At 43.2% G+C, this 25,644-nt stretch overlaps 1 protein-coding gene across 1 annotated transcript in view; it reads left to right on the plus strand.

Annotated features, from left to right (window-relative positions):
- The window catches only part of GALNS (galactosamine (N-acetyl)-6-sulfatase), a gene marked incomplete at its 5' end in the record, with an annotated part of 58,239 nt that overhangs the window by 23,906 nt on the left and 8,689 nt on the right, over positions 1 to 25,644 (plus strand). The window contains 3 exon segments of the mRNA XM_034788101.1: positions 130 to 266; positions 2,881 to 2,983; positions 14,747 to 14,868. Coding sequence (XP_034643992.1) covers positions 130 to 266; positions 2,881 to 2,983; positions 14,747 to 14,868 — 362 coding nt within the window.

Here is a 25,644-nt window from a genome sequence, read left to right on the forward strand (position 1 = left end):
TTGAGAGCTGCAAAAAAGGAATGGGATTGAGAAAGCAGCTCTTTTGTAGCAAAGAGGCAGGCAGCCTCGTCTGCTTGAATTTGTATGGAAAGTCTGTGCAAATGCTCTTCGTTGTCTTGTCGATTTCAGGTGAGTCATCAGCTGGGTAATGTGATGGATCTCTTCACCACCAGCCTCTCCCTAGCGGGATTGCAGCCTCCCAGTGACAGACAGATTGACGGTATTGACCTTTCTCCTGTTATCCTGCAGGGCAAGCTAATTGACAGGTTAGTTATGAGCACGGAGCTCACAGCTCCTCCCTCGCGATTATTGGAGGGGGGCAGAACTCATTTGCTCATTTTAAAAATCTCTTCTTAAAAACTATTTATTACTTTAGAAACTGGCCTGGTACACTTTGGGTTCCTGGTGGCTGAACTGGGGTGAGCAACAGAGATTTACTTTCTGTGCTAATTATGTGCTGGAGCTAGCGAGGTGGGATTGCTTGAAACTCAGCATATTGCCAGGAAATGGATTCCCTGGGCACATTCAGTTGTCCAGGGATTAGCACAGATCCCTGGAACAGCATAAGGTCACAGTGAGGATAAATTCCGTGAACTCTAACCTGGTTAGGGAAAGGAGGTTTAATTATTTATTACTGTGTAGCAACCAAGAGTGTCTGGGTCCTTCACAAAACACAGCCACTGCCTGAAAGAGTATACAGTCAAAGGCCTTGACCCTGGAAAGGGACTTCACTGAAACCCCACTTGCTCCTCTGGGTCTGCTTGTGTGCATCCTTTTTCACGGTTGGGCCCAAATTTTAGACTTGACTTGAAGAGCTGGCATAATGAGCAGCAGTGGGGGAGGGGATGGGTGTTAAAACAAGACAAGATTAGACAGTGAACATTCTTGACTTCCTTTCCTGGGCAATGTAGAACTGGGAGTATTTCCAGGAATGGTATAATTGAGCAGAGGGAAGCAGCCTGACAAATCAAAGTAGAGAGGATGTTCCATAAGTAGGGGAGAGCATGAGAAAAGTCACCGGGACACTTGCAGGATTCATCTGTGTTCTCTTCTGTGTTGACTTTGAACCTTAGGTCAGAAAAGCTATTTTTGTGCCCATTAGGGTAGAAAGCACCTGCATGGCACTGCAGATGATTCACCTCGTGTCTAATTTTGGGCGTTACTGGATCTGTGAGTGCTGTGAAATGTTTGCAGTTAGCATTACTTTATTTCTTTAAGGTTGAAGAGGTTCTTTATTGACATAAGAGTTTTTTCATTGGAGAGACAAACGTTTTATTACTCTGCCCCTTGCACTACAATAATTGTCACTTCAGTGCACCAGGTGAACCAGGTCAGGTCTTCCAAAGCCAAAAACTCCATTCATATTTTTTTCCAGTGGGTTAGGTTTTAACATCCTTTTTCGCTAAGAAAGCAGGAACAGTAAAGATGATGTGGGGATGGAAAAGATTATTTAAAACAAAAGATCTTATACAAACACCCCCAACTAAAGAAAGCTCCTTGAGGAATGAGTGTTATGGGTGAGTGAGAACAGGATGAGTGAGTCCTTTTCTTTCACTGGTGGGAACATTTTGGACCCCATTCTGCATTCTTGCTACCCCCTTCACTCTCATTATCCCTTAGGAGTTTTTGGTGTATACAGAGTGGACTAAAAGGAATGGGCCCTGTTTTTCCCTTTGTTCACAAGCTCCTCATAAATACAAAGAGCTCCTCATTAAATACTCATCGTTTGTGCAGGGAGTGATGGAGACTGTAGTTCATTCTCAAACCAGAAGGGATCTAAGACCACTCCTGTGCTTCAGTCAGGGAGATTTTTAACCTTCTCTTACCATGAAGATATGGTCTTCAAGGTGGCACCATAGAACCAGACAGTTCTTGCAAAATAGGAATTCTGAGTCCAAACCAAAGCTGCAGATTCAGAACTGATGATGATGAACTTTCTGACTTCGTGTAGCAGTCTATAACTACTGGAAAAAGCTGACCAAGCTGGAGTCCTTGCATGAGGAACTCTGCCAACAGAGTCTGCCCTCTATAGATGCTTCAGTTCTGCAGAAATGGAGTGGTCTGGTTTTACCTTCCATTCCAAGAGCAACAGAGTGCTTTGTCGGTGAAACCAGAGGGAAAAGGGGGGACAGTGCTGAGCTCGCCACAACATTTTTTGAAAGGGGGACACAGGCCATTAACTAGTCTGAATAGAATATATTTTCCAAATATATCCCCAGTGTGCTCCCTAAATTGAGAAGCATGGGGGTTTGAGAAAAGGCAGCACCCAGAATTGCATTAGGCCAAGTTAATGGGAAGGCTTTTTGAGAAATTGATGGGGGTGGAATCTAAAGCATGTTGGAGTGCTAGCATTTGTGATTCGGGTGCATTCTGAGATGGCACTGGAAAGCAGAATGCGTCTTTAATGCCGTTTTCCCCCTTCTCTGGCTAATCAGCCTGTGTGACAGTAACAGCTGGCAGTCTGGTGCTCTCTAGCTGTCCCCAGCCATAAACAGGAGACCAAGCATCACATGTTCTGTGAATCCCCATCACACACCCCACTCTTCTGAGACATTTGGTGTTTAAATCGTCACGCTCTATAGAAAATTCCAGGGGCTGATAGTTCAAGGATTAACAGTCACTGGCAGCCCAGTTGTATAATGTTTCATTCTTGTGCAATGTGAGCTCTCAACTTGATGAACACTTTAAAAAATGTTAATTGAAAACCTTGCAGTGGAGACTCTGAGAAGGCAGCCTGTTCCTGACTGATAGCTGAATCGGAAGTCAGACTCCATTAAAGTGTTTGTCTCCCTTATCAGTGTGCCTGCCCAAGCGTTTGTTTAGGCACATTGCATTTCTCATGCAGCTGCACTTCCCCTCCCCCTTCTGCTTCCCTGTCAGGCCGATATTCTATTACCGTGGCAACGAGATGATGGCAGTAAGACTTGGGCTTTACAAGGCTCACTACTGGACCTGGATCAACTCCTGGGAGCAGTTCAGTCAGGTAACAGAAAACAAAACCCCCTCGTTTAGTTCATTTCCCCCATTCCCAGTTGCATCAAGTGACATTTTCCTCATGGGGGAGAAAAACCCATTAAAGGGGAATTCGAAATCATTGGCATGTCCCTGCGCTCCATTTTAAACCAGCCTTTTATTGGAGACATTGATGTGTCATTACTGCTGGATCTGTAGGATAAAGGGAAAGGAGGAAGGAGACTAGTATTTCAGCACCTTCATATTGAAGTCAATGTCATTCCAGGGCAATCACAGGAAATTGTCCTCTTGGGTTGTTTTGGATGTTGGGGTTGGGTTTTTTGTTTTGTTTTTGTTTTTGTTTTTTTTAGCCTCTAATATACTCCAACGTTAAGCATCTTTTCTTGATCAATTCTTACCAAGCTCATATGTCACCCCATTTGGAGTGTTACATTAAGTTGTTGGTGTGGATCCAGTGTCTGATATGAGGAATTCAATGTCCCTCACTATTGACACGAATATGAGGCTGCTTTGCTAAGCAATGCATGGAGAGGGAAGGAAGTCCAGCCGTCAGCAGCTGCACTGTGCAAAGAACTGCAGCCGCTGAAGACAGAGCACTTGTGTTTCATCTCTTACAAAAGCATGCTCCGACCTAAATCATTCTAAGACAGCACATTTTTGAGCTCTCTCGGTTGATCATCCCTTTGTTCTAAGTGATACTCTCTTGCTGTTTTTCTGATTTTGTATCTTTCTTGTTCCAAACTTGGGTAATAAACTCTGGGGCATTTCACAAATGGCAGCTCACCATTGTGCCATGCTGATTATGCCCTTAAAAGTGAAGTAAATGTGCTCTGGCACAGCTCTCAGCAATTTCAACAGCAGGCTGGTGGTACAGGGGGTTGTTTGTAAGATTATGAGTATTTGTTATGTATGGGAGGTCCTCAGGGCTTCACAGGTGCAGAACAAAGTGCTGCTAGCATTTGTGGATGTGAAAACAAGCATGTAGTTTGTATACTCAGGGCGAGCGGGGTGGGGGGTAGAGGCAGCATCACGGAAGACTTCTACATTCATGGCTGTAAACTTTGTATCTAGAAAGACTGAACGGCTCAAAGAGTCAAAGTTGCAATTTTACATGGCACCAAAGAGACTTACCAACTGGGAGGGAAACTTGCATCGCATACTTTACGCCATTGTTAACACTTTGTGAGGGGGATGATGCAAGATATTGTCGACACGTGTATGTGAATAAAGCTCGGATCTTTCAAGTGACATGGAAAGAGTGTGGAAGATTTTCACTGTGAGTGGGGACATTGGAAAAGAATGTGCATTTCCCATGTGTACACAAGACCATGTCAGATATGAGTAACTCTCTCCATTGTAATATAAGCACATACACACACTTACACACCTAGTTCAGAAAAAAATAAATGCCTATATTGATCTAACCTGTTTGTACACGTCTGAATATGTGTGTAGCTGTGATAATGGAGACCGGTTACTCATTTCAAAGACTCTCCCACTGTGAGCAGTGGCAGTTGTGTAATTAAGGAATATTTCTTTCTTTCTAAGTCTTTGTTTAACTACTGGCTGATTAAAGTCCGTAATTATGCTGTACATCAGAGAGATGATTAAAAATTCACTTGCTTTCCTGCAGCTTGTATCACATGTGGTTGATGTGGGTAAAATTGGAGCACATTAGTGGACAGAATAGCCATTAACAACATGCAGGGGAAGCTGGGGCTGAAATTTGTTCCGATTCCTCTCATGTCCTCCAGACGTTAATTACAACCCTCACGAGCTTAAAATAAATAAATAAATAAATAATTCGGAATGCAGAATATTTTTACCACTCTGATTTTTGTTTTCTTTTTTGCAAACTTGTCATACATGACCGCTCCACAGTTCCTCCTTGCCATTACTGCTTTGTTATCAGTAATATTTATATTGTGGTTGGAGTTATCTTGGCAGAGTAGGACGAGCCAGTTTTGCTTGCTGGCTTCATTGCAAGTGGACTTTAATGTACACTTGTGTGACATTAGAAATCCTGATTGTCGACAGAACAGATGAGTTTGCCTTGCCAAGCCACTGGGGCTTTTGGCTAAGAAGGCAAGTTTTTACCTTGTCTAATGGTGGGGTCTCCTGACTGGCTCATTACCTGATTATCTGAGTCAGATGTGGAGATGTATTAGACTCCCTTTGAACTTGGAAGCCTTTCACTCATAAAGATGATGGGGCCAAAATCAGATCTGGTGAAAGCTGGTACAGTTCCATCATCTTTATTGGAGCTGCAACCATTTAAACAGGCCTGAGGTTGGCCAGATACGTCAAAACAACTCTGTTTATTTTCAAGAGGTTTACTTTACGGATAATTTAGTATCTTGTTATTTTTGTAGAGTTGCTTCATTGTTTCATGTTTCAGCCAAACCTCCATTTGCTCTTGAAAGCCCTTGTTAATTGGGAGAGGTTTTTTTACTAAATATAGATAGTCTTGTCAGAATCCAATTTTTTTCTTTAATTTCAATTATTAGTATCACTTTTTTTTTATTTCTAAATTTTTACTGTTGCATGATATTAAGGGATGGGTAGGGTTGGGGCAGGGCTGTAGAGAACTCCCTGTGCCACTGAGGGGCCCAAAACACAGGTGCGAAGGAGGTTGCGGTCCTGACCTGGAGCAGATCCTACTTGATCAGGACTACATAGAGGAGGATGAGCCCCTGGCTGCTGGGGAGGCTACCCCACTGCTGAACAGTTCCCACACACCTGGCTGGTGGGTGAGTGAGTGGGGCCATGACAGCGGAGCTGCAGAGGATTCCCCATGTGGTCACAGGCCGGTGACACCCGATCCCTGCATGTGCAAGGTGTGGAGAAAGCGGGGAGCCTGGGAGGGCAGAGCAGACAGGGTGGTGCAGGACCCTTGGTCAGGATGGCACGGAGGAAGGAAAGCCCCCAGCCACAGCGGAGGCCACCCTGCTACTGAATGGTTTTGTCCCTGGGCAGGAGCCTTTCAGCAGCAGGGTGACCTCCCCCACAGCTGGGGACTCATCCCTCACAGGCCTGGCTGGGAGTCTCTGCTCTGCTCTGCTCTGCCCTGCAGGGGCGCTGGAACAATTTGTACAGTGCGGGTGCTGAGAGCCATTGAACCAAACTGTAACCCCTGCGTATGATGGAAACCACTTCAAGCCAGGGGGTGCTGCAGCACCCTCAGCACCTCTAGTTCCAGCACTATGCTCGCCTGCTAGGACCGCAGCCTCCCCCACACCTTGCTCCTGCAGCGATCCAGTGTCACCATGCAGGAAGCCCTCTGCAGCTCTGCTGTCATGGCCCTGCTTGCTCACTCCCAGGACTGCGCTGCCAAAAGGCCAGTGACATTGGATCCCTGTAGGTGCAGCGTGCGGGGGGGAGGGACAGGCTGCACTCATGCTATTACTGATGGATGCTTTTTTTGTGTTGATTTCAGTGTCAGCTGAACTTGACATTTACCAACATCTATCAATTTAAAACGAATCCCGCCAAACCAAAATACAGACAACTTAACGCGATTTTTAATTCATGCTTGGTGTGCTTTTGTTTTAAGATTTTTAAACCTGTAAATGCCACTGAGCAAACCAGAATCCAATTGATGTTAGGATTGGAAAACATCACATTGTTATCCTTCTGGCCACATGTGTGTCTTCTGAACACCTCCATGCTTTTCACCATCAAGCTTGGTTAAGAAGAATTTGTGCAAGTTTAGGAATTTTAGCCTCTCACCTGGAAAGCTACTGGCTTGATTGCAGTGTTAGGCAGCTAAGTAATAAAGTATGTGTAAAATGGAGCACAGAGGAGACGCTTACAGACAGCTAACCCCAGGAGATAACTCGGCTGTGCATGCTTCTCCCCATATGGCACTTGGAATATTTACACTGCAAAGATCCCATGCCAGCAGTCCACTGATTTATAGTCTCTTTGCCTTATTAAACTCTCATGACATTAACATGCTTTAACTGGTACCCATCATCTGCATTCTAGTTTGGGATTCAATTTCATGTCATCAGTCACAAAGATGAAATGTGTTGGTTTTTTGGTTTTTGTTTTTTTATCCTCCAAAGCCAGTATTTTCTAATCCGATTCCTCCCATAAATCGTTATAATCTATTTCCTAGCACTACAGGACTATTTGGTGTTATCTTCCCTGCTATTTCTACTTGATTATTTAGATAACTTATATTCATGAATGGCTACTCCCTTAAATAGCATAAGGGAAAGAAATATAAATCCACTCAGCGGAAATAAGTGAGACTAAGGACTTGATGGCACACACCACTCCTGCTTGTAAATTACATGGGACGCTCACATGAGGAATATTTACCTCGCTGCCATTTTTGTACAATAAAAAGCCTTTGTGATTTACAAGTGGTTCATGTTTATGCAGTTTGAATTGTCTGACATCTAGGAGCAGATGAATAGGACAGAGATAAGTGAATTTACTGAGAGAATATATTTATATTTGTAAATAATTTGAGATTTAATACATATTCTATTCCCGAGTGAGATTTGGTTCTGGACTGAAAAAAAGGAGACACGGAGAAGTTTAAGAATTCTTTAGTCTCAGACTTCATTGGAGAGTCAGTAAATAAATGATTCCACAGGAAAAATACTGCATTATTGACCCCTGGAGTTTAAAAAGACGCTGTGAGAGCACAGGAAGTGTAGTCTGCAACAGCGTGACAGAACCTGTAACTGGATTCACCCGGCAGGCCTAGGGCCAGACTTTCAGCTGCGGTAAGTCGCAATAGCTCCATTGAAATCAGTGCAGCTATGTCGCTTTAGACCTGCCGAGGATCTGGCCCGTACTGTCCTTTGGTGCTTATGGCTCTCCGAGCGTAGGCTCTTCCACGGCCCTATCGGCGCTGACAACCTTCCAGCCAAATCCAGTAGTAATGAACACAGCAGTGTACATGACACATCCAATGCAAATTGGTCAGAGGATCTGTGTCACCAGTCAAGTAGGGTAGTTGGCTGGAAATTGAAGCTAGACAAATTTAGACTAGAAGTAAGGCACAAATATTTACCAGTGTGGGTAATTAACCATTGGAACGACTTACCGAGGGCTGAGGTGGACTCTCCACCATCCAGATTTGGATGGTTTTTTAAAAAATACATGCTGTAGTTCAAACAAGAACGAATTCCGGGAAGTCTCATGGCCAGTGTCCTGCAGGAGAGCTGACTAGATGATCACAGTGCTCCCTTCTGGCTTTGGAGTCTAGGAATCACACCCAACTGGCATTTGGTGGTTGTGCTGAAACCAATTCAATTGTAAGCTAGAGCAGCCCCCATGCACCCCACCACTTTGCCCTACAGCCTTCTTTGAGTTGCTTTTCCTGCTGCATTCCCCTGCCATCCCTGTGGCATTTAAGTTGCATGTGTTTGGCCCAACCACAGAATACCAAACAGATACACTACCACTTGTGTGTATATCTTGTACCACATACCACTATTTGTCACCACTGCGTTTAGCCCAGAAGAGGTCAGTGAGACAAGGCAGATCCTGGAGGACAGGCAGATTTACTCTACCCACTCTGAAACATAGGCCTCATGCTCTGATGCTCTCCTGCTGCCCTGCCCAGCTGATCAGGAACAATGCTGAAGAGTTTAGCGGGAGGGAGCTGCATTTAGCCCTCCTCTGTTGGGAGGACAGGTCAGCTTTACGCAGGGTCGGGGGGAGGAGAATAAAGGGGGAAATTGTGGATTCCTGAAGGAATCTACTGGCCTCTCTTTTTTGAGGGGTAATTAAATTCCTTCCAAAATCCCGATTTTAGTGGTTCATTAGAGGTGGCAAGAACTTGAGTCACCAGGAGGGTAAAGCTCTCGCCTCTGCTTAGTCCCGAGATCACTCCCACAGAGCATACCTCTTCGGTAGCACTGGTGAGGTGACCTTAACTGGATCTTTGCCAAAATATTTTTTAAAAAGCCCTTTGGTTTAGTGGATTGGGGCTGATAAACTTCAGCCTCTCTACTGTCGGCTTAGTATCTTGTTAGTAGTTTTCAGTGGTTTTTCATAAAGGGTGTGTGTGTGTGTGTGTGTGTGTACACACACACCCTATTGCTTCACTGTAAAATGCCAGCGGGGTTATTTGTGCTGCGGTCTGTTCTGATTGCCCTTCTCATCAACATGAAGGAATCGATAAAGCCTTTTCTGTGAGGGGGGATGTGAAGTCAAGTAGAACCTCACAAATAATGACATTTGATTGTGGTCCTCTGAGCATATGAGCTAGCTATCGATCGCTTCTGCTTGAGAGCCGATGGAGACTTTTCGATTTGCCCCTTTTCTCCACTCCCTTCCAGACAGTTAACACATTAGAAGCGATTTTTGTTCAACAGGGCTGAAGCGGCTGCCAAGAGAAACCAGCACCAGCATTTTCAGGTGTTCGGTCACTCTGAGTTCCAATGCTGGAGGCTTTTGCTGAGAACTGCCACGAGTGAGAATCGCTGCTTTCCAGTGCTGTGGCAAGGACAAGAAGAAAGAGCAGATTGCTGCAGTGTTGGGGATACCTGCCTCAAACAATCTGGTTTTTTCCTAATATTAAAATTTGTTTTGTTGTTCTGTGTTCTGAGCATTGGAATGAGGAACTGTTGGCAAGGAGACGGTCCAGTGTTTGCTGTGCCACTATCATAATCCACAGTCACTTGTAAATTCAGAATGCTCTGGGATAGTGCCAGGGAGATGAATCGCCAGAGGGCTTACATTAACACAAGTGCTGATTCCATCGCTTGGCTAGGAGCCCAAAATGGCGAACTGTTGGATTTGTCTCCTGTCATTATTAACATAACATCTGTGGGCCATTTACTCTGGAAATTGAGTCACAAGCCGTATAATCAACAGTCAGTAGTTCTTGCTGAGGGGCTTGCAGTGGGGCTGGAGGGGCAGACGCTCCTGCCCCCTTAAAAATCCACTTGTCCTGTCTGGAGGAAAGGTTTATTTTTATTTTTTATATGGGGAACTCAATGACATTCAGTGAAATTTCTCTTCACTGTGCAATGGTACAAAACATCATCCCTGTCCAGGAGATCTGGTCCACTAGCAGACATGCTTCTGGTTACTATTTGCAAGTAATCGGATGCTCTTTTAGTTGGCTGTTTCTAACAAGGCACAGAACTGTGCCTAGCTGTAGACATGTCCCTCGTGTTTTTATAAGTGTGCGGAAAAAGATCAGAGAATTTGTCTAAATACAAGCAATTACCGTTTTTCTTTGTGAGGTCACTGTTTATTGTAAATGAACATCTTACCTCATATAAGGTGCAGAGTAAACTATATTAGAATTGTGCAGGGAATCAATAGCCAGTTAAAAGCACATTGTTAGTAACAGGCTCTCGTAACAAAAATGTTTAAGGAAACAATATAATCAGTCTAATGATGGTTTTGGTTTTGTTGTGGGGAGGGCGGGAATTGGCTCAACCCATTTCCCTTAAAGGGATTCTTCATTCTTCTCCTGTATGCATTTCATTTTTAAGTGAAGCTGGCCATCTGGAACTCAGCAAAAACACTGGGCCAGATGCGCATCTGGTGTAGATCAAAGCTCCACTGATTTCAGTGGAAGGATGTTGATTTACACCAGCTGAGGATCAGGCCCACTGTATCTAACATTAAAGCCTGCAAAGCTCTTGGTTTCTACGGCCTGTGTGGTTAGCTTGTCCTTTTAAAAAGGAATGTCTAATTTGCCGAAGAGTGGGAAATCATTCTGAAACAGTGGCATGATTTCAAATTCCCTAACAATCTTCACCAGTACAAATATCTAGAAAGAACAGTCTCGTTCTTCACCAGTCACGTCTGCTTCATCAGCTCTCACTCCAGCTTGTGCAGAGAAGGCAGAAGAACCTTCTGTGAGGCAGGAATGAAAAGTAGTAATTCCTTAAATCCTGATAAAGGAAGATCTAGGGACAGTCTCCATCTCACTTCCCCCTCTCCCCTCCCAAGCAGCATACACAACCCTAATCTAAGTTTCCCAAGACACCAGAGGCACCGTCCAGATGTGCAAATGTGTGGATTGTCTGTTCCTGAAAATTCTTCCCAAATCTCAAGCAGAATTGATTAAAAATTCTTTGCTCTGGAAAAGGGAAGCAGTGCAGACAGAGCATCCTAGACTTTCAGTTTATTCATAGAGGCTATTGTGTAGTTTCCTTCTCAAGAACTGGAAACAGCATTGAGTGTAGGGAGAGGCCGAATTACTATTATGATATTTAAATAGTAAAGTGATTTTCCTGCAGAATATAAGCTGTTTTACTGCCTCTTAAATTGGGCAGTGATACTGCTGGTGTCTCAGATAATGTCAGGTTTCAGCAATAGGGCTCCATCAAGAGGCGGCTCAGAATGTCCATTTTAATGGGAAATTGGGGTTTGATGCATTGTATGTAACCAACATTTTTTTTCCCATCAGCACATATTAATTGATCTGGCAGGATCTTTGATGCCATCAGACCTCCTCACTTGGCTTGTACAATGGCAATGGCTGTGTCCTCAGTCATCCTGCTAGGTATTGTGCTCTGACACCTAGTATAGCATCCGAAGAAGTGGGCTGTAGCCCACGAAAGCTTATGCTCTAATAAATTTGTTAGTCTCTAAGGTGCCACAAGTACTCCTGTTCTTTTTGCGGATACAGACTAACACGGCTGCTACTCTGAAACCTAGTATAGTGTATATATAATATTCAGGTTATTTATTTATAATGTTTTTTACAGCCTCAGCCCTGCAGTCAGACTGACGTGAGTGAACCCTTGAAGGAGATGGGCCACACAAGCGTTCAGGGTCTGCCTGTGCCGTTTCTATTGCAGTGCTGGGTTTTGCAGTTGCAAATGGGGCTCTGGTTAAATTGACTCATGAACCAGGTGGAAGTGTGCCCGCTACATATGCCTGCGTTCTTTATAATGGCCACCAGAGGCGTGAATTTTTAAATTGGCAGTCATTGGTTTTGAAGCTCTTCATGGCAGAGGACCTGGCAGCATTTGAGACCAGGAACCTTGTCCTGATGGATAGCAGCACTTGTTCATCATCTGCCATTAGGGATCCCAGCACAGCCCCATAACGTCCTGTCTGGCACTCAGATGTATGCCGATGGACCTTTGCGCCCAAACCGCTCTGACTGCAGGATCAGGGCTTTCCTCAATAACCACCCTGATGTTCTGGGTCCGTCTGCCCTGGAACCTGCTTTCCCCGCTATCCATCTCAGTCCATCCCTCCCTATCTTTAGAAGTCAGATAACAACTGTTTTTCCCCAAAAAGGTGGTGGTGGGTTTTTTTGGAGTGATCGCAGTTGGTTCCCTATTTATTACCATCCTTCTGGTGTGTACTGGACCCTTCCATTTGCTGTTACCTCTTCCTGTCTCTGTCACTTACCTAGATATTTATTATGTCAGGCTCCTTCCCATTGGATCTCAGGGCCTGGACTTCTAAGAGGATCATTTTTAACTGTTGATGTTGTATTTTGATGGAGTGGTTGTTTTGCTGGACAGTGCCGTCCGAGGAGATGGAGGGGGAATATGATTTTACTTAGTAGTTGATATGCAAGTAGGAAAGTTTTGAGGCCATCTCTGGGCCACAGGTGGATTTTGATGTCACACCGAACATCATAGAAATGATTTGTATTTCACTGTTTATTTGTGGAGATAAAGTTGAAAGGCTTTAGAATGTAAAAAAGGTAGTTTCAGCCACGTTTTCGGGGTGTTATTTATCAATGTCACAGAATGTTATGTTTGAGGGATTTTCTTTTTCCCTCTAGTAAATTAGATTTGAAGAGGGAATTGGCTTTTGAAGCTAGAGAGACAGGTAGCTTTTTGTTGGTTCTGAGACACCTTTGTTGAAGACTTATTTCTCAGGAATCGGGGGATATAATCTGGAACGTGTTCTGGAGCACCTCATTTTGTGAATTACATTTCACCATTTGCTTCTCATGTAAGCAGAGCAATGTAGAAGCAAATGCCCAAGAGAATAAATTCTCCCTCAAACTAAAACATTTGCAGTAGAGGAGCAGTGTATCAATTAGCAGGCACTTAATTAAATAGCTTGTTTGATTTGCATCCAAATTATAATTTGTATGTTATATCTGGGCTTTGATACCTTTCCGCTAACTGTTCCATGTATCTTTTTAAAGTTAAATTCTATTTTCCACGATCAAAACTGCATTCAGTCTCCAAGGTCTATGGTATGAGAAGGTTAAAAGGTCAATCATTTTTGTATCCATTTAAAGTCCATTATTAGTTGCCCGCTACAACCTATCAAGCAACTCTCTTATTTTTTCCAGCCACTGATTCAGGAATCTATAGCTCTGTGCAGATAAATGGGATTTCATGGGCTTCTAACCTTCTTGCTTTATTGAAAAGCAGAATATTAACTGCTCCGCTGACCAGCTGTCCATTAAAAACATACAGGATATTTTTAGAAAATTGTTTGCCAATCAAATCCTAACATCTGTGGAGAGCCTTTCAGTTTGTTTGTTGTTTTATAAGCAAATGGTACAACTGCTTTTCACCCCCCCCCCCCCATTTAAATATTACCATTTACCTTCTCTCTGGGTCTCTGTCCATGTCTCAGGGCATTATGAAGTACAGTAAATAGCGCAGCATGTTAGCTGGAATTGTAAACCTGTGAGGTTTAACAAGTCCATTAGGTGCTAGTTCTTGCTAGTCTATGGGGCCTCCTGCTTTATTTTCTCTTCAGTGAAATTAGCACTTAAAATTTTTTGCTATTCCCAGAGCTAAAAGTGTTCTGTTAGCCCGTAGGACCGTAGGCCAAGCTCTAAGTTATTAGGGAGTTGACATCTGGCTAATAATTGGCTGGAGTTCAGGAGACACACAACCTGGCAAAGCATACAAATGCACAGATGCAGAGAGCTAACTGCTCTGGATTTCTGAACAGACAGCTCTGGGTGTCCCTGGGCTGGTTATTGAGGACTTAACCCATTGATGTGAGCAACTGGAACGTCCAGATACTTATGGTCATCATACCAGCCGCTACTGCTGGGGAAATCCTGGTTTTTGCTTCCACAGAGTTTAATGATGGGCACGGGAGTTTTTTTCAGACCTAATGCAGATCTTCCAGCCCACCTAGCATTACCAGCTTAATAACCTAATACCAGGACTTCGAGAAGCTGTAAATCAGAAAGACAAACTTCTTCTTTTTTTTTTAATTAAAATTTACAGCTTTCTTCAGTGAAATATGCCTTTGGGTCAGATTCAGAGAGACACTGAGCTTTAACATTTCCCATAGAAGCTAGCAGGAGTTGTGGGTGCTCATTGTCTCTTGGGATTATGCCCTTTAATTTTATTGGATTTTTTCCCCTTTATAATGTTGTCACCAGCCAATCAGAACCCGTCTATGCAGCTCTGTACTGCAGTAATCAAAGGAAGAAGATGCTTTTCATGTGCAGAGTTATGATTAAATGATCTCCCCTTTTGTCTTTCATTTGCCATTTCATTTTAATGAATATTTTATAGAGATGATTTCTGCTTTTTAATAGTACAGAAATGTGAGTCCTGCTTCAGTTCTCCCTCCAGCTTTATACCATATCAGCTCCAGTAGAGTTACTTTTTTCACCCCAGCATAAATAACAGAAGAATCCAGTTTGCAGACTCATAATCAACTTCGGGTTAGAACTTCTTTAAAAAAAAAAGTCACAGTTAATAACAGGAGAGTGGGGAAAGTGGTCTTAGCCAAAGTCTTGAGAGCTGAGGAGTTCATATTTACATCTGTTATTAAATAATAAACTCAACCCCGTTCTCTCATCTCACATTCCCAATGACCCACTTCGTTCTCTCCAATGCAGGGTATTGATTTCTGTCCTGGGCAGAACATTTCTGGAGTAACCACCCATACTCAGGAGGAACACACCAAACTGCCTCTGCTCTTCCACTTGGGAAGGGATCCTGGGGAAAAGTATCCGATAAGGTGAGCCAGAAAGACACACATGGAAATGTCCATTGCTGGAAATGGTCCGGTCCAGAAGGGGCTCGGAAGTGAGGTGGCAGGAAGCTCTTCAGCGAGCACATTGTGACTTTAACACAAGGCTTAGTTCATCTGGCATTTACTCTCCTGTCACAGGTGCATTTGGTCCCATTATTTCACTGACCTGACTCTTTTGATTGCTGGACACGGTGGGCGAGGGAATATTATTTTTTATTGTACCAACTTCTGTTGGTGAGAGAAACAAGCTTTCAAGCTTACACAAAGCTCCTCTTTCGGCTAGTCAGGTTCTGTTTCATATGGGTAAAATAAGCTGTATTAAATGGTCATCGTGTAATTCTGAGCATGATATTGTTTTCGTGTCTTGCTGTCCATCGTACTAGTTCATTATTAATGGTATGTATTTTGTTAATTGAGGATTATTTTGTCTTAAGAGGGATGTGAACAGGCAAATGCACCGAATGAAACTGTGGCAATTGTGCCAATCTAGCAGTTAAAGCAGAATCCATGACGATCCTATAGCTATGGGTGGAAAGGAGACAGACATTTCTTAGGGAACAAGTGGTGGTGGAGTACAAAGATTACATCAGCATAGATATCACCTTGGGTATGTGGCAATACCTATATATTTATCAATAGACTTGCTAGCTGTTTCTGAAAATCAGGTGTTACACCTCAGAAAGCTTAGACTGGTGACCACGGTTCTAAACTAACAAATAAAGAACAGAACAAAATATAGTTTTCAAATGGTTTGGCCAGACACTGGGTTGGCACTTGTCCCAGCTTGACTTAGACTATTTAGTGGCTCTTGTCCCATGTCCAACACCCCTTACCTTTTGTGTCCCATGGACAGGACTGACTCTAGGGTAGCTGCAGAATAACACATCAGTGAACGTGCACACCCAAGCTAGTCTGCTGTCTGTGCTTGTTCTCCAGGGCCAAGCCTCCCCTTTCCCATCGCAGCACATTCAGAGAGGTTTTGCCACCAGTGCCTTCCCCCTGCATTCTGTGATGGCGAGTGGGAAGCTTTCAAGCCTGTGGGAGCTTCCTCAGAAAGTAATTGAGTTAGTGGCCCACCCTCTGCCCATCCCGCCCACTCTTTGGACTACGCTGGTCACTTAATCTCCCATAAGTGTGTCACTGCAACCTGCACCTCTAGCAGACTTCCTGCCCCAAATGATTTCTGCAAGGGTTTAAGCAGGCATCAGCTAACCCAGCAGAAGGTGAATCTGGCCCTGTGAGTCTAATTACAACCACCCTACGAAAAATCTGTCTGGGCTCCACCCTTCTCCGTTGATTAGGAAGAATGTTATGGGGGTTTTAGCAAGGTCAGATGGCGGACTGGGATATGCTATCGCCACCACGACCACTTGCACAGAAATGGTTTTGTGCAGTGGCTTTTACAGCGAGATGTTTTCTGAACTGACAGGACTGCAATTATTCAACCATTTTAAATAATTGAGTGGATGCATTCACTCCATTATTTTCAACAGCACTGAGCCTGTACTGTCCACTAAGTGTTCTCACTAGAGAGAGAAGGGGAGAAAAAATATTTTCACTTCTCTCTCTCCTAACAGATGAGCACCTAGAGGTACATTACACAGTGTATAAAACTCTCCAGAATCCCATTGCATTTGCTCCCTTTCTATTGCATTTCAGCACTAATGAACAAACCAAATCATATCACATCTTATTCTTTGCTGCTGCGTTTTAAATTCAGCTCAGTAAAATTACATTACTGGATTGGGATTCCAGATGAGATTATATCCTGTTTGGTTTAATGGCTGTGTTTTTTTGCGGAAGGTGGAAATCACCCCATTCCAAAAATTAGATAATCAGAAATCTTATCTTGGCTATGTTGGTCTGTGTTTTGAAGAGGCTTATCTGGGAGGTGTCTGTCTGCAGGGCACCTGCTGCCTGATAGTTTAAGCATTCCTTTCAACAGCCATGTTTTGAGGACTGAACTAAATTCCAGTGATACATCTGTAGTCATTTCTCATATGGTTCCATTGCTTTCTGGACACACACAAGCTGTTGCCTTGATTGAATTTTATGGTAAGATTATGACATGATTATGGAAAGCAGTGATGTTATTTGATATGCAAACTATAATGGAAAGGATATTTTTAGTAAATGAATATTCCTTTCTGCAACATGTAATGTTACTCTTTTGTCTCTGGTCACATTGGAAACATCATGGAAAGTAGGTCTCCTATCCTATGTAGTACTTAAATTATCCTCATTTATGGGGATGTTACTGTTGTGGCTGGTGTGTATTTTTATTTAGTTTAATTATCCCCTTTGGCAGCTTGCCCATTGGGAGTCCCTACATTAATGCTCCTCAGAGGAAAACCCAGCATTCTGTTGCCAAAAGGGTAATTTAACTCCGTACTGGTCCCAGTAAGAACCTTGATTACCTGCATCTCCTTAGCTCTTGTGTGGCAAGGATTGAACCAGTTTTGTGTCTTTGTCATCTGAAATGTTAATGATCATGTCTAAGAAGGCTGAGGGACAGATACTAATTTATGTCTTATGTTGTTTTTTGTAGCTCTGGGTGTTTATTTTTTAAAACATAAGATCATACATTAACACCGACAATGTGGGGGAGAAGCATTTCTCTAAGTCCAAGCAATATTCATTCTCCTTGCAGGACACAATGCCTAGTCCTTCAGATTAATTTAAAACTACTGGAACTGTAGAAGGCCTTTGTTACAGAATATATCAGAGACTGGACTAGGTGATTTAATAAGTCTTTTTCTTTATTAAATTCTTTGATTCTCTGAGTATTGCACATTCCACAAGTACCATACAGGGAAAGGTTCTTTCCAAGAATATGATGCATCCAAGTAACATTTTAGAGAGATTAAAATAATCTGTTGCTAGCACCTTCAGAACCAATTGTGGGGGAAAATACTTTATTCACACATGCCTATATTAAGATGCTTTATAATACTCACTAAGAACACAAGCAAACAGCAAATAAAACTAAACTTAGCACAGCATAAAATACAATAAACCCAATACAAACTGCAATAAAGAAGGTGTTTGGAGTCAAACTCTGAAGGTGCAGAAGGAATTGTCAGGATAAATCTCCAGAGGTGCAACATCTTAACAAGCCAGCACAGAAAGCTAAAGCCATTGCTTGTCATTAATGGCAGTCAGTACTGCCATCTGACCTGAGTGATTGATCCTCATTCAAACTAGGAGTCCCCTAAACTCTGGGCCTGGAGAAGCAGTGACCTCTGATTTCAGTCAATACAGTTGACTAGAATGGAGGAAACAAATGGAATCCACAAAATTGACTGATATTTACTGATGATTTCAGAATCCAACAGTAATGTGTTTAAAACAGGGTTTACAAGAGCATGATGAAAAATCCTAGAAACCATCAAAGAATTAACAATGCTAGTTACAGGGCCAGAAAAGAGAGGAAGAAGCTCCGGGCGGAACTGATAGGAGAAAGATTAGCTGCTCTTCTGTCAGATCCTGACTTCACAGGTCAGGGCAGAAATGTCAGAACAAGCAAAACAGCTAAACTGGTGTATAATTTCACTCAGGGGATAATCAGAGGGAAAGTTATTCTGGATGCTCGCCATCTAACCAGAGGGAAACAGCAGTGTCTGCATTGAGGGAGAGCACTGGGAAATTACCTGCAGCCCAAGGAGGAGTGCCGAGGAAAGCATTAAAACTATGAAAAAGTTGCTGAGAAGTATGGTTAGACGCCTCAGTCAAGACAACAGGAACCTGCTGCTTGGTATCAACCAAGCAGGTGTTAGACAATGAAAGATTTGCTAGGAAGCACTCATATCCGGCACATGCCTGGAGTTCTTCCAGCAATACCTCTTGCAACAAACAAGTCATCCCACTGCCTGGGGGGGGTCTGAAGAGAAATATGACTGTGGAGGATAGCTTGTCGAAGTACATCTGTGGGCTTTTGCCCGCTGTAATCCACACGTGGTACCTCTGTGTTGCAGTGAGCCATTAAATCAACCTCTCCTTTAGTAAGGCTTATATAAACACCTGCACGTGTTTCGATGAGTAACCCTCTTAGCAGAGAGTGACGCTTCACAAAAAGGAATATTAAAAGAAACAAACTCATGAATGAAGTTCAAGTGAAAAATTATCTGAAAAGGGCAAAGTCAGCTAATAAAAAGGTCCAGACAATGTCTAGACATGTGAGGGGCTACAAGAAACCGCTGCCTCAAATCAAGATTCACAAATCAGCATTGAAACAAATACAGAAATATCAGATGAGTAATCACCATCATTTTTGTTTAAGTGGCCCATAATGAAGCACTGGACAGTAAAAGGCTGAAAAGTCAGCAAACCTCTCACAGATTATAGGTTGTACAGCGCCTCGCACAGCGGGGTCCTGGTCCATGACTAGGGGTAGCTCCTAGGTAGCATGTTAATAGTGCTACTACTGCTAATAATAATAGGTAGGAAATAAACTACTTCTGCCTTTTTAAAATCAGCAATGGGAAACTGCCATATGGACAAGGTTACAGAGCAGGCATTAACTTATTATAAGGCTCTACAACTAGAAACACCAATAGTGCAACTCCTCCAGCCCAACCAGCCATTGTAGAAGAGTGTGGAGAATAGTGCCACCCTAATCTCTAATGCTACAGGGTGATAAGATTCTCAGAGACAAGTGGATCTCTGTCACTGCCAGGAGGTCAATATTCCTGATGATGGACCATATCAGATTTGTTAACCACAGATTGTGCATTCTGGAGTAAAATCATCCATGCTCAGGTGACTGAGGAAGGGAAATACAGTCAACAGGAGGTGTGGAAATGAAATTAGCCAAACATAGGGCAGAGGAGGAAAAGTCCCACTGGCAGATGACACAGGAGAACTCCCAGCAATGACCTGCTACCCCCAGTGATAGGTCCTGGGAGCAAAAACAAAACTTAGCACCACCAAGTAATTAAGATGATGTTTTAATAATAATAAAAAAAAGTGAACAGAGTTTGAGCATAAAAGTTTCTGGTTATCAGGGAATAATAACTGTAAAAGCAGCAGCACCACCTATCCTCCCACTTAACCAATGCACTTAGCTAAACAGCAGCAATAAGGGCTCAGATGGAAAAAAAAGACAATACAGGAACGCTCAGCTCCAAGGCAACATCTGGTCTAGCTCTATCCTATTTCACAGCTGTTTTGACTGAGGTGCGAGAGGCTGTGACTTGTCTGAGGTCATGCAGTGATCCTGGGGACTCTGCAGCCGAGGAACCACTTGTTTTCCAGGCCTTGGATAAAACTGCTAAACCACACTCCCCCCTTCTTTCTAGGATCACGGCGTTCCCTGTTTAACATGTGCTTGTTGAGCTCTTCTGAAGACAGAAACTTGATGTAGGAGGTGTGGGGGAGGGGACTACCCTTCTCATCTTCTGAAAGATTTAGGGCTCATCTGGTGTTTCCATGCTTGGTAACACCTAATCAGTACAACACTTACTTCCCTTTCCCACGTGGGAAGGAAGGTGATGGTATGTTTGGACTGCCTCTGCTTTCCACAGGGAGGAAGGGCTAACTCCAGACGAACACCCTGAATCAGCCGGGACTGCAGCTCAGTTCTACATGCCTACACTTGCCACAGTCCAGCCCTCCCTATGGTTTCCTTTTATCCAGTGTTATTGCAACAGCATTTCTTACGACACTCTATTTAGAATTTAGGAGTAGTAGCCCTGTCTAAATGGATACGGTCCACTGTCACCCACATGGTAGATAGATAAGATGTCCATCTCCAGAGCTGCCACTGATACTTTGTACAAGGGCTTCTCTCCCTCCCTCCACCACTGCCATGGCAAAGATTTGAATAGCAATAGTGCTTTAAAATCTGCATTTGCTCAGTGTGTGCAGCTTTCATAGACTTTAAGGCCAGACGGGAACATTATGATCTTCTAGTCTGACCTCCTGCACAACGCAGGCCACAGAATCTCACCCACCCACTCCTTTAACAAACCCCTGACCTATGTCTGAGCTATTGAAGTCCTCTTGTGGTTTAAAGACTTCAAGGTGCAGAGAATCCTCCAGCAAGTGACCCGTGCCCCACGCTGTAGAGGAAGGCGAAAATCCTCCAGGGCCTCTGCCAATCTGCCCTAGAGGAAAATTCCTTCCAGACCGCAAATATGGCGATCAGCTAAACCCTGAGCACATGGGCAAGACTCACCAGCCAGACACCCAGGAAAGAATTCTCTGTAGTAACTCAGATCCCACCCCATCGAACATCCCATCACAGGCTATTGGGCATATTTACCGCTAATAGTCAAAGTAGCCAGCACACGCTTCAGGGACACGGTAAATTCTAAAGTTAGCATTTAAACAAAAGTGGTGTAAGCGGGTCCAGTACTGACAGCTGAGAGCCAAGGAAACACAATTGTTGGAATTAATGATCATATGGGAGACCATCAAACACTCATTTAACCACACATTCCTTTATTAAGTCCAAAGGCCAAATGGTAGTTTATACAGTTGCTCTAAACATGTCCAACAGCATAAAGAATAAGCAATTACAACACCCTATACAGTAACAAAGTATTTCATAAGCATGTGATTAGTATGCTTACAAACAGACCAGACCTAGGGAACACTTGTCTATTCCTGGCATGCTCCAGCATGACAAAGAACCATCACATTCATAACTGTTTTTAAACCCCTTCAACAAACAATGTCCTAGGTAATTAATACTTTCACTAAGCACCAGTTTGAGAGAGTTCGCCCTTATTTCCAGTCTTAATCCAGATAAAATATACAACCTCCCTTTTCCCCAAGGTGTTTCCTCTTTCTCCTTTCCCACCCTACCTGCTGACCAATAGCTTTTTTGTTGCACCTGTGTTCCCATCGGTCTTCCTTTTTAAGATAACACTGGTAACCATGCTGGCTCCTTCGAAGACAGATTTTTTTGTCTTCTTTAAAACCATCGGCAGTCCCCCTATTGGTCAGAGGCCCTCTTTTTGGAAACTTCCCCGTATCTCATTAGTTATTTTTTTGAACCAGACATCCTCTCTACTTCATTTCTTTTGCCTTATAACTTGTTTCTTTCAAGGGCTTCCTTTTACTTGCTAGCCAGGACCTTTCTTTACAACACACACATTTCCTTAAGCAAATTTGAGCTAACTCTGAGTCCCTAATTTTGTATTCACTCTACAACGATGGTCAAACAAACAAACAAACCCAACACCAGAAAAAGAAGAGCAGTTAAAAATAGGCTGAGATTAATTGGACCAAATGGACAATCCTTTTGCTGATTGCTGGAGACAGCCAGCCACCAAGAAGAACCGGATTGACATACTCAGGAAGGGGGGTGCTCCCCAGATGAGCCTCTGAATTCAGAGAGAGCCATCTAGAACCTCAGACAAAAATCAAGAACATGGTTGATTGCAAGTGCCTTGGAGAGAAAAGGTGGGAGGCAGTCACTCAGACCTAGCGCATTGTAGGCTTTCTATGTTGTCAGCAGGAGAACTGTAGAAGGAGTGTGATAATTTTGCGCAGCAAGAGCCAAAAGGATTTAAGAGCAATTGTATTAAAATGCCCCCAAAAGCTACCAGAATAAAAGATGATTAAAATATGGGTTTCAAGGTTTTTTTTTTTTTATTCTAACCCTCTTCCCATTACCCTTTGACGTCATGCCTCTTTCCAGTTAGTGCAACTTGCTGCATCTGAGAAGCAGAGCCCAGACCGGTTGTCTCCATCTCATCTAATACAGCTTTTACATTGCGAATAAACTTGACAATGGAAAACAGCAACAAAGGAAGACTGAATAATAGCAGAGGATGAAGTCTGAGATACTACAGTGGTGGATGCTATAGGAAACCCAGAAAATACCTGAAGTAGATAAGATTAGCTCATCAGGGTCCGGGTGTGATTATTTATTATTAGAAACAAAAAGGGATTTATGTTAAACCATTCCTATGGAGAAAGAAGTAAAATACAGAAGCCACTTTATTAACCAGATTTTATGTTGTTCCACTACCTTCACGTGTGTCTGGTAAAACATTCTGTAAATCTGAGCACTGGTATTAAATAGCTTGGTGTGAGACTTCTATGAAGCTTGTTATACTCGCACGAGCAGTCCAGTGGCACCTTTAAAGACTAACAGATTTATTTGGGCATAAGCTTTCGTGGGTAAAAAACCCCACTTCTTCACTTCTTCAGTGGCTTTTTTACCCATGAAAGCTTATGCCCAAATAAATTTGTTAATCTTTAAGGTGCCACCAGACTCCTTGTTGTTTTTGTGGTTACAGACTAACACGGCTACCCCACTGATGCTTGTTATATTATGACCATTTGGTAACATTTCTCTCAATAATAAGGTAATCCTATGGTTCCCAGGATAGAGGTATTGGAGTCTGCTTGTATATAAATCACCTGGAAAAGGTACAATTTAAAAACCAAGATCTAGCTCAAAAACTAAGCTAGCTAGAAATGTTCTGCCTGTTTGGGTATACTGTTTATTACGGGTTTATGTGTGATGAGAAAGATAAAGAAATTGTCTCATAACTTCTTGTATAATTCAAAATTAGTAGCAAACCTGAAGGTGAAGGACTGTGAGGATTCTAAGATTAAAATGATCCTCTGTTAATCAAAGTAGTACATTAAAGACCTGTCCATCCCCTCCCCCAAATGTTAATTTCATTGTAGGGCATGGGGGAGAGGGGTTAACAGCAGAGCAGTTTACATGTGGATTTGTTTGGAGAGGGAGGAGATGAGAACAGATTGCCAAAGCACAATTACTCTAAATGAACTAAGCACAGGCCACACCTGTGTCTGGGACCTAGTGCTTGCAATCCAGCCCTGATTGGCTCTCCAGAGACTTCCTGGAGGTAAAGTGTCAATTAGTGTAATGACCCTGGACTTTGTCCACTCTGTTTTTTCATTCTGAGCATGGAATAACTTCATGTACACAGGGGGCTCTCTTTTAGCAAACTCCTCTCAACAACACCTGCTCAACCCTTGCTCACGTTCTCTCTTCTTTCACTGCTATTCCCAGCTCTTCCCTTCAGCAGGATTGTTGAGCTAGAATACAAATGCAGTGTGCCCTGGAGGCAGAGTGGTCTGAACCTTCACTCAGATAGTAACATTCAAACACCTGGATAGATAATATCATTTTTATAGAAAATGCTGAAGGCTCTGCACTTGGGGCCTGATCCTATGTTCCCACTGAAGACAATGGGGCGACTCGTAGGCGTAAGAGAGGTTCCTAGCTATGTTAACAGTTCACAGGTAGATTTCAGATTGGTTACCAGGAAGTATTTACCCCCTAAACCTTGGGCACTAATCAAACTCGCACTCCTATTACAAACTCCTTCTCCAAACATGCTTCTGCCATGAGGCGGTGGGCAGTGGCAACCCACTACATACAGTCCCTAAATACTGCTCTGTAAAAGCATGGCACGTGAGTGTGGGATCATCAGCAGGCATATTGTAGATATGAGCAGGTCAGCCTGCGGGTCTGAATAAGTTGTGAAATCCATGGGGCAGAGGCTCTGTCTTCCTCCGTTTTTGACAGGGCCAGCCACACTGGCACTCAAATAACAACCACAAAGGAGTGAATGATGATTTCACAGCATGACTCCAATTTAAAGTGAACAGTAGTCACATGGCCAGTGCACTCCCCCAGTACCACCCCCACACACTTGGGACAGGACTAGATGAGAAACATGGGTTGTGTTTTAAAAACATGCTCTAGCTAACACATTTTAGGGCCAGACTGAGAGAACCTTACATCGACTAGTACTCTGGCCTACACCAGGAGGAGTCCCATTGAAGTCAGACTTGTGGAGTAGAGTACTTCAGGTGAGTAAGGCTGTCACAATTCAGCATGTTTTAAAACACTTGCAGAGGCTCAGTGTAACTTTTAAGAACATGTCTATACAGTACTTAACTTGTTTTCACCAACACCTTTTAGGTCATATGTTTTCAAACACAGCCTAGACATGGCCTTACATTTTAGACTGTACTCACTTTAGAGGTGTGAAACTCTTGTCTGAGCCAGGCTGCTTCAAACAGACCATGCTTCTGGAAATTGTCCAGTCTGTGCCAAAGACTGAAAGGATCTAACTGTTGAGGGACTACAGTGATGGATGGTTTGGATACCCCAAGATAGATAGATAAAGGGATAGGGGTGTTCCCATTCCACTTTCCTTGGCTGACCTGAACAGGTTCATAGGAACTGATGTTGGGCCAAGGTTTCCTCTGGTGACTGAACTAGTGAGGGACACACAAACAATGGCCTGCATGTGCAGATCCGAGCAAGGAGATGCTGTGAATGACACTAGCCTTCTCCGTTCTGTTCAGCCCCATGCAGACGTGTAACAGCTGGCTGGTGAGAAGTAGAGCTGTGGGCAAACCCAGTGGCTGTAATTATGACAAAAAGGAGGGTTTCACCATCGACAGCCTTGCCGTGTATGGAGCAAAAAGCAGCAAAATCACAGCAACACCTTGGTACCTGTCAGCCAGGCCACAGCTCGGTTTTCCAGCTAATTTTGAACCCTGTGCCCCAAAAGCACTTTTGGTGGGTGAAGCATTTAACCCTTAGGTGTTTTACAAAGAAGATGTGAAGCTTCAGGTTCCACTTATAAATTGTTCAGAAAATGCTGAATAGGGGTTAAATGTGTTACCGACATAAGTAGTATGTGTGTGTAGATCATTATAACCACATCAGTAAAAAGTGTGGTGGTTTTGAGCAACCTATTGATCTGTTGGACTAACAATTCATTAACCGTTTATTAAAACATCTTTAATCATTTATTAACC

Source organism: Trachemys scripta, chromosome 13 (assembly GCF_013100865.1).
Source record: "Trachemys scripta elegans isolate TJP31775 chromosome 13, CAS_Tse_1.0, whole genome shotgun sequence".
Taxonomy (NCBI): domain Eukaryota; kingdom Metazoa; phylum Chordata; order Testudines; family Emydidae; genus Trachemys; species Trachemys scripta.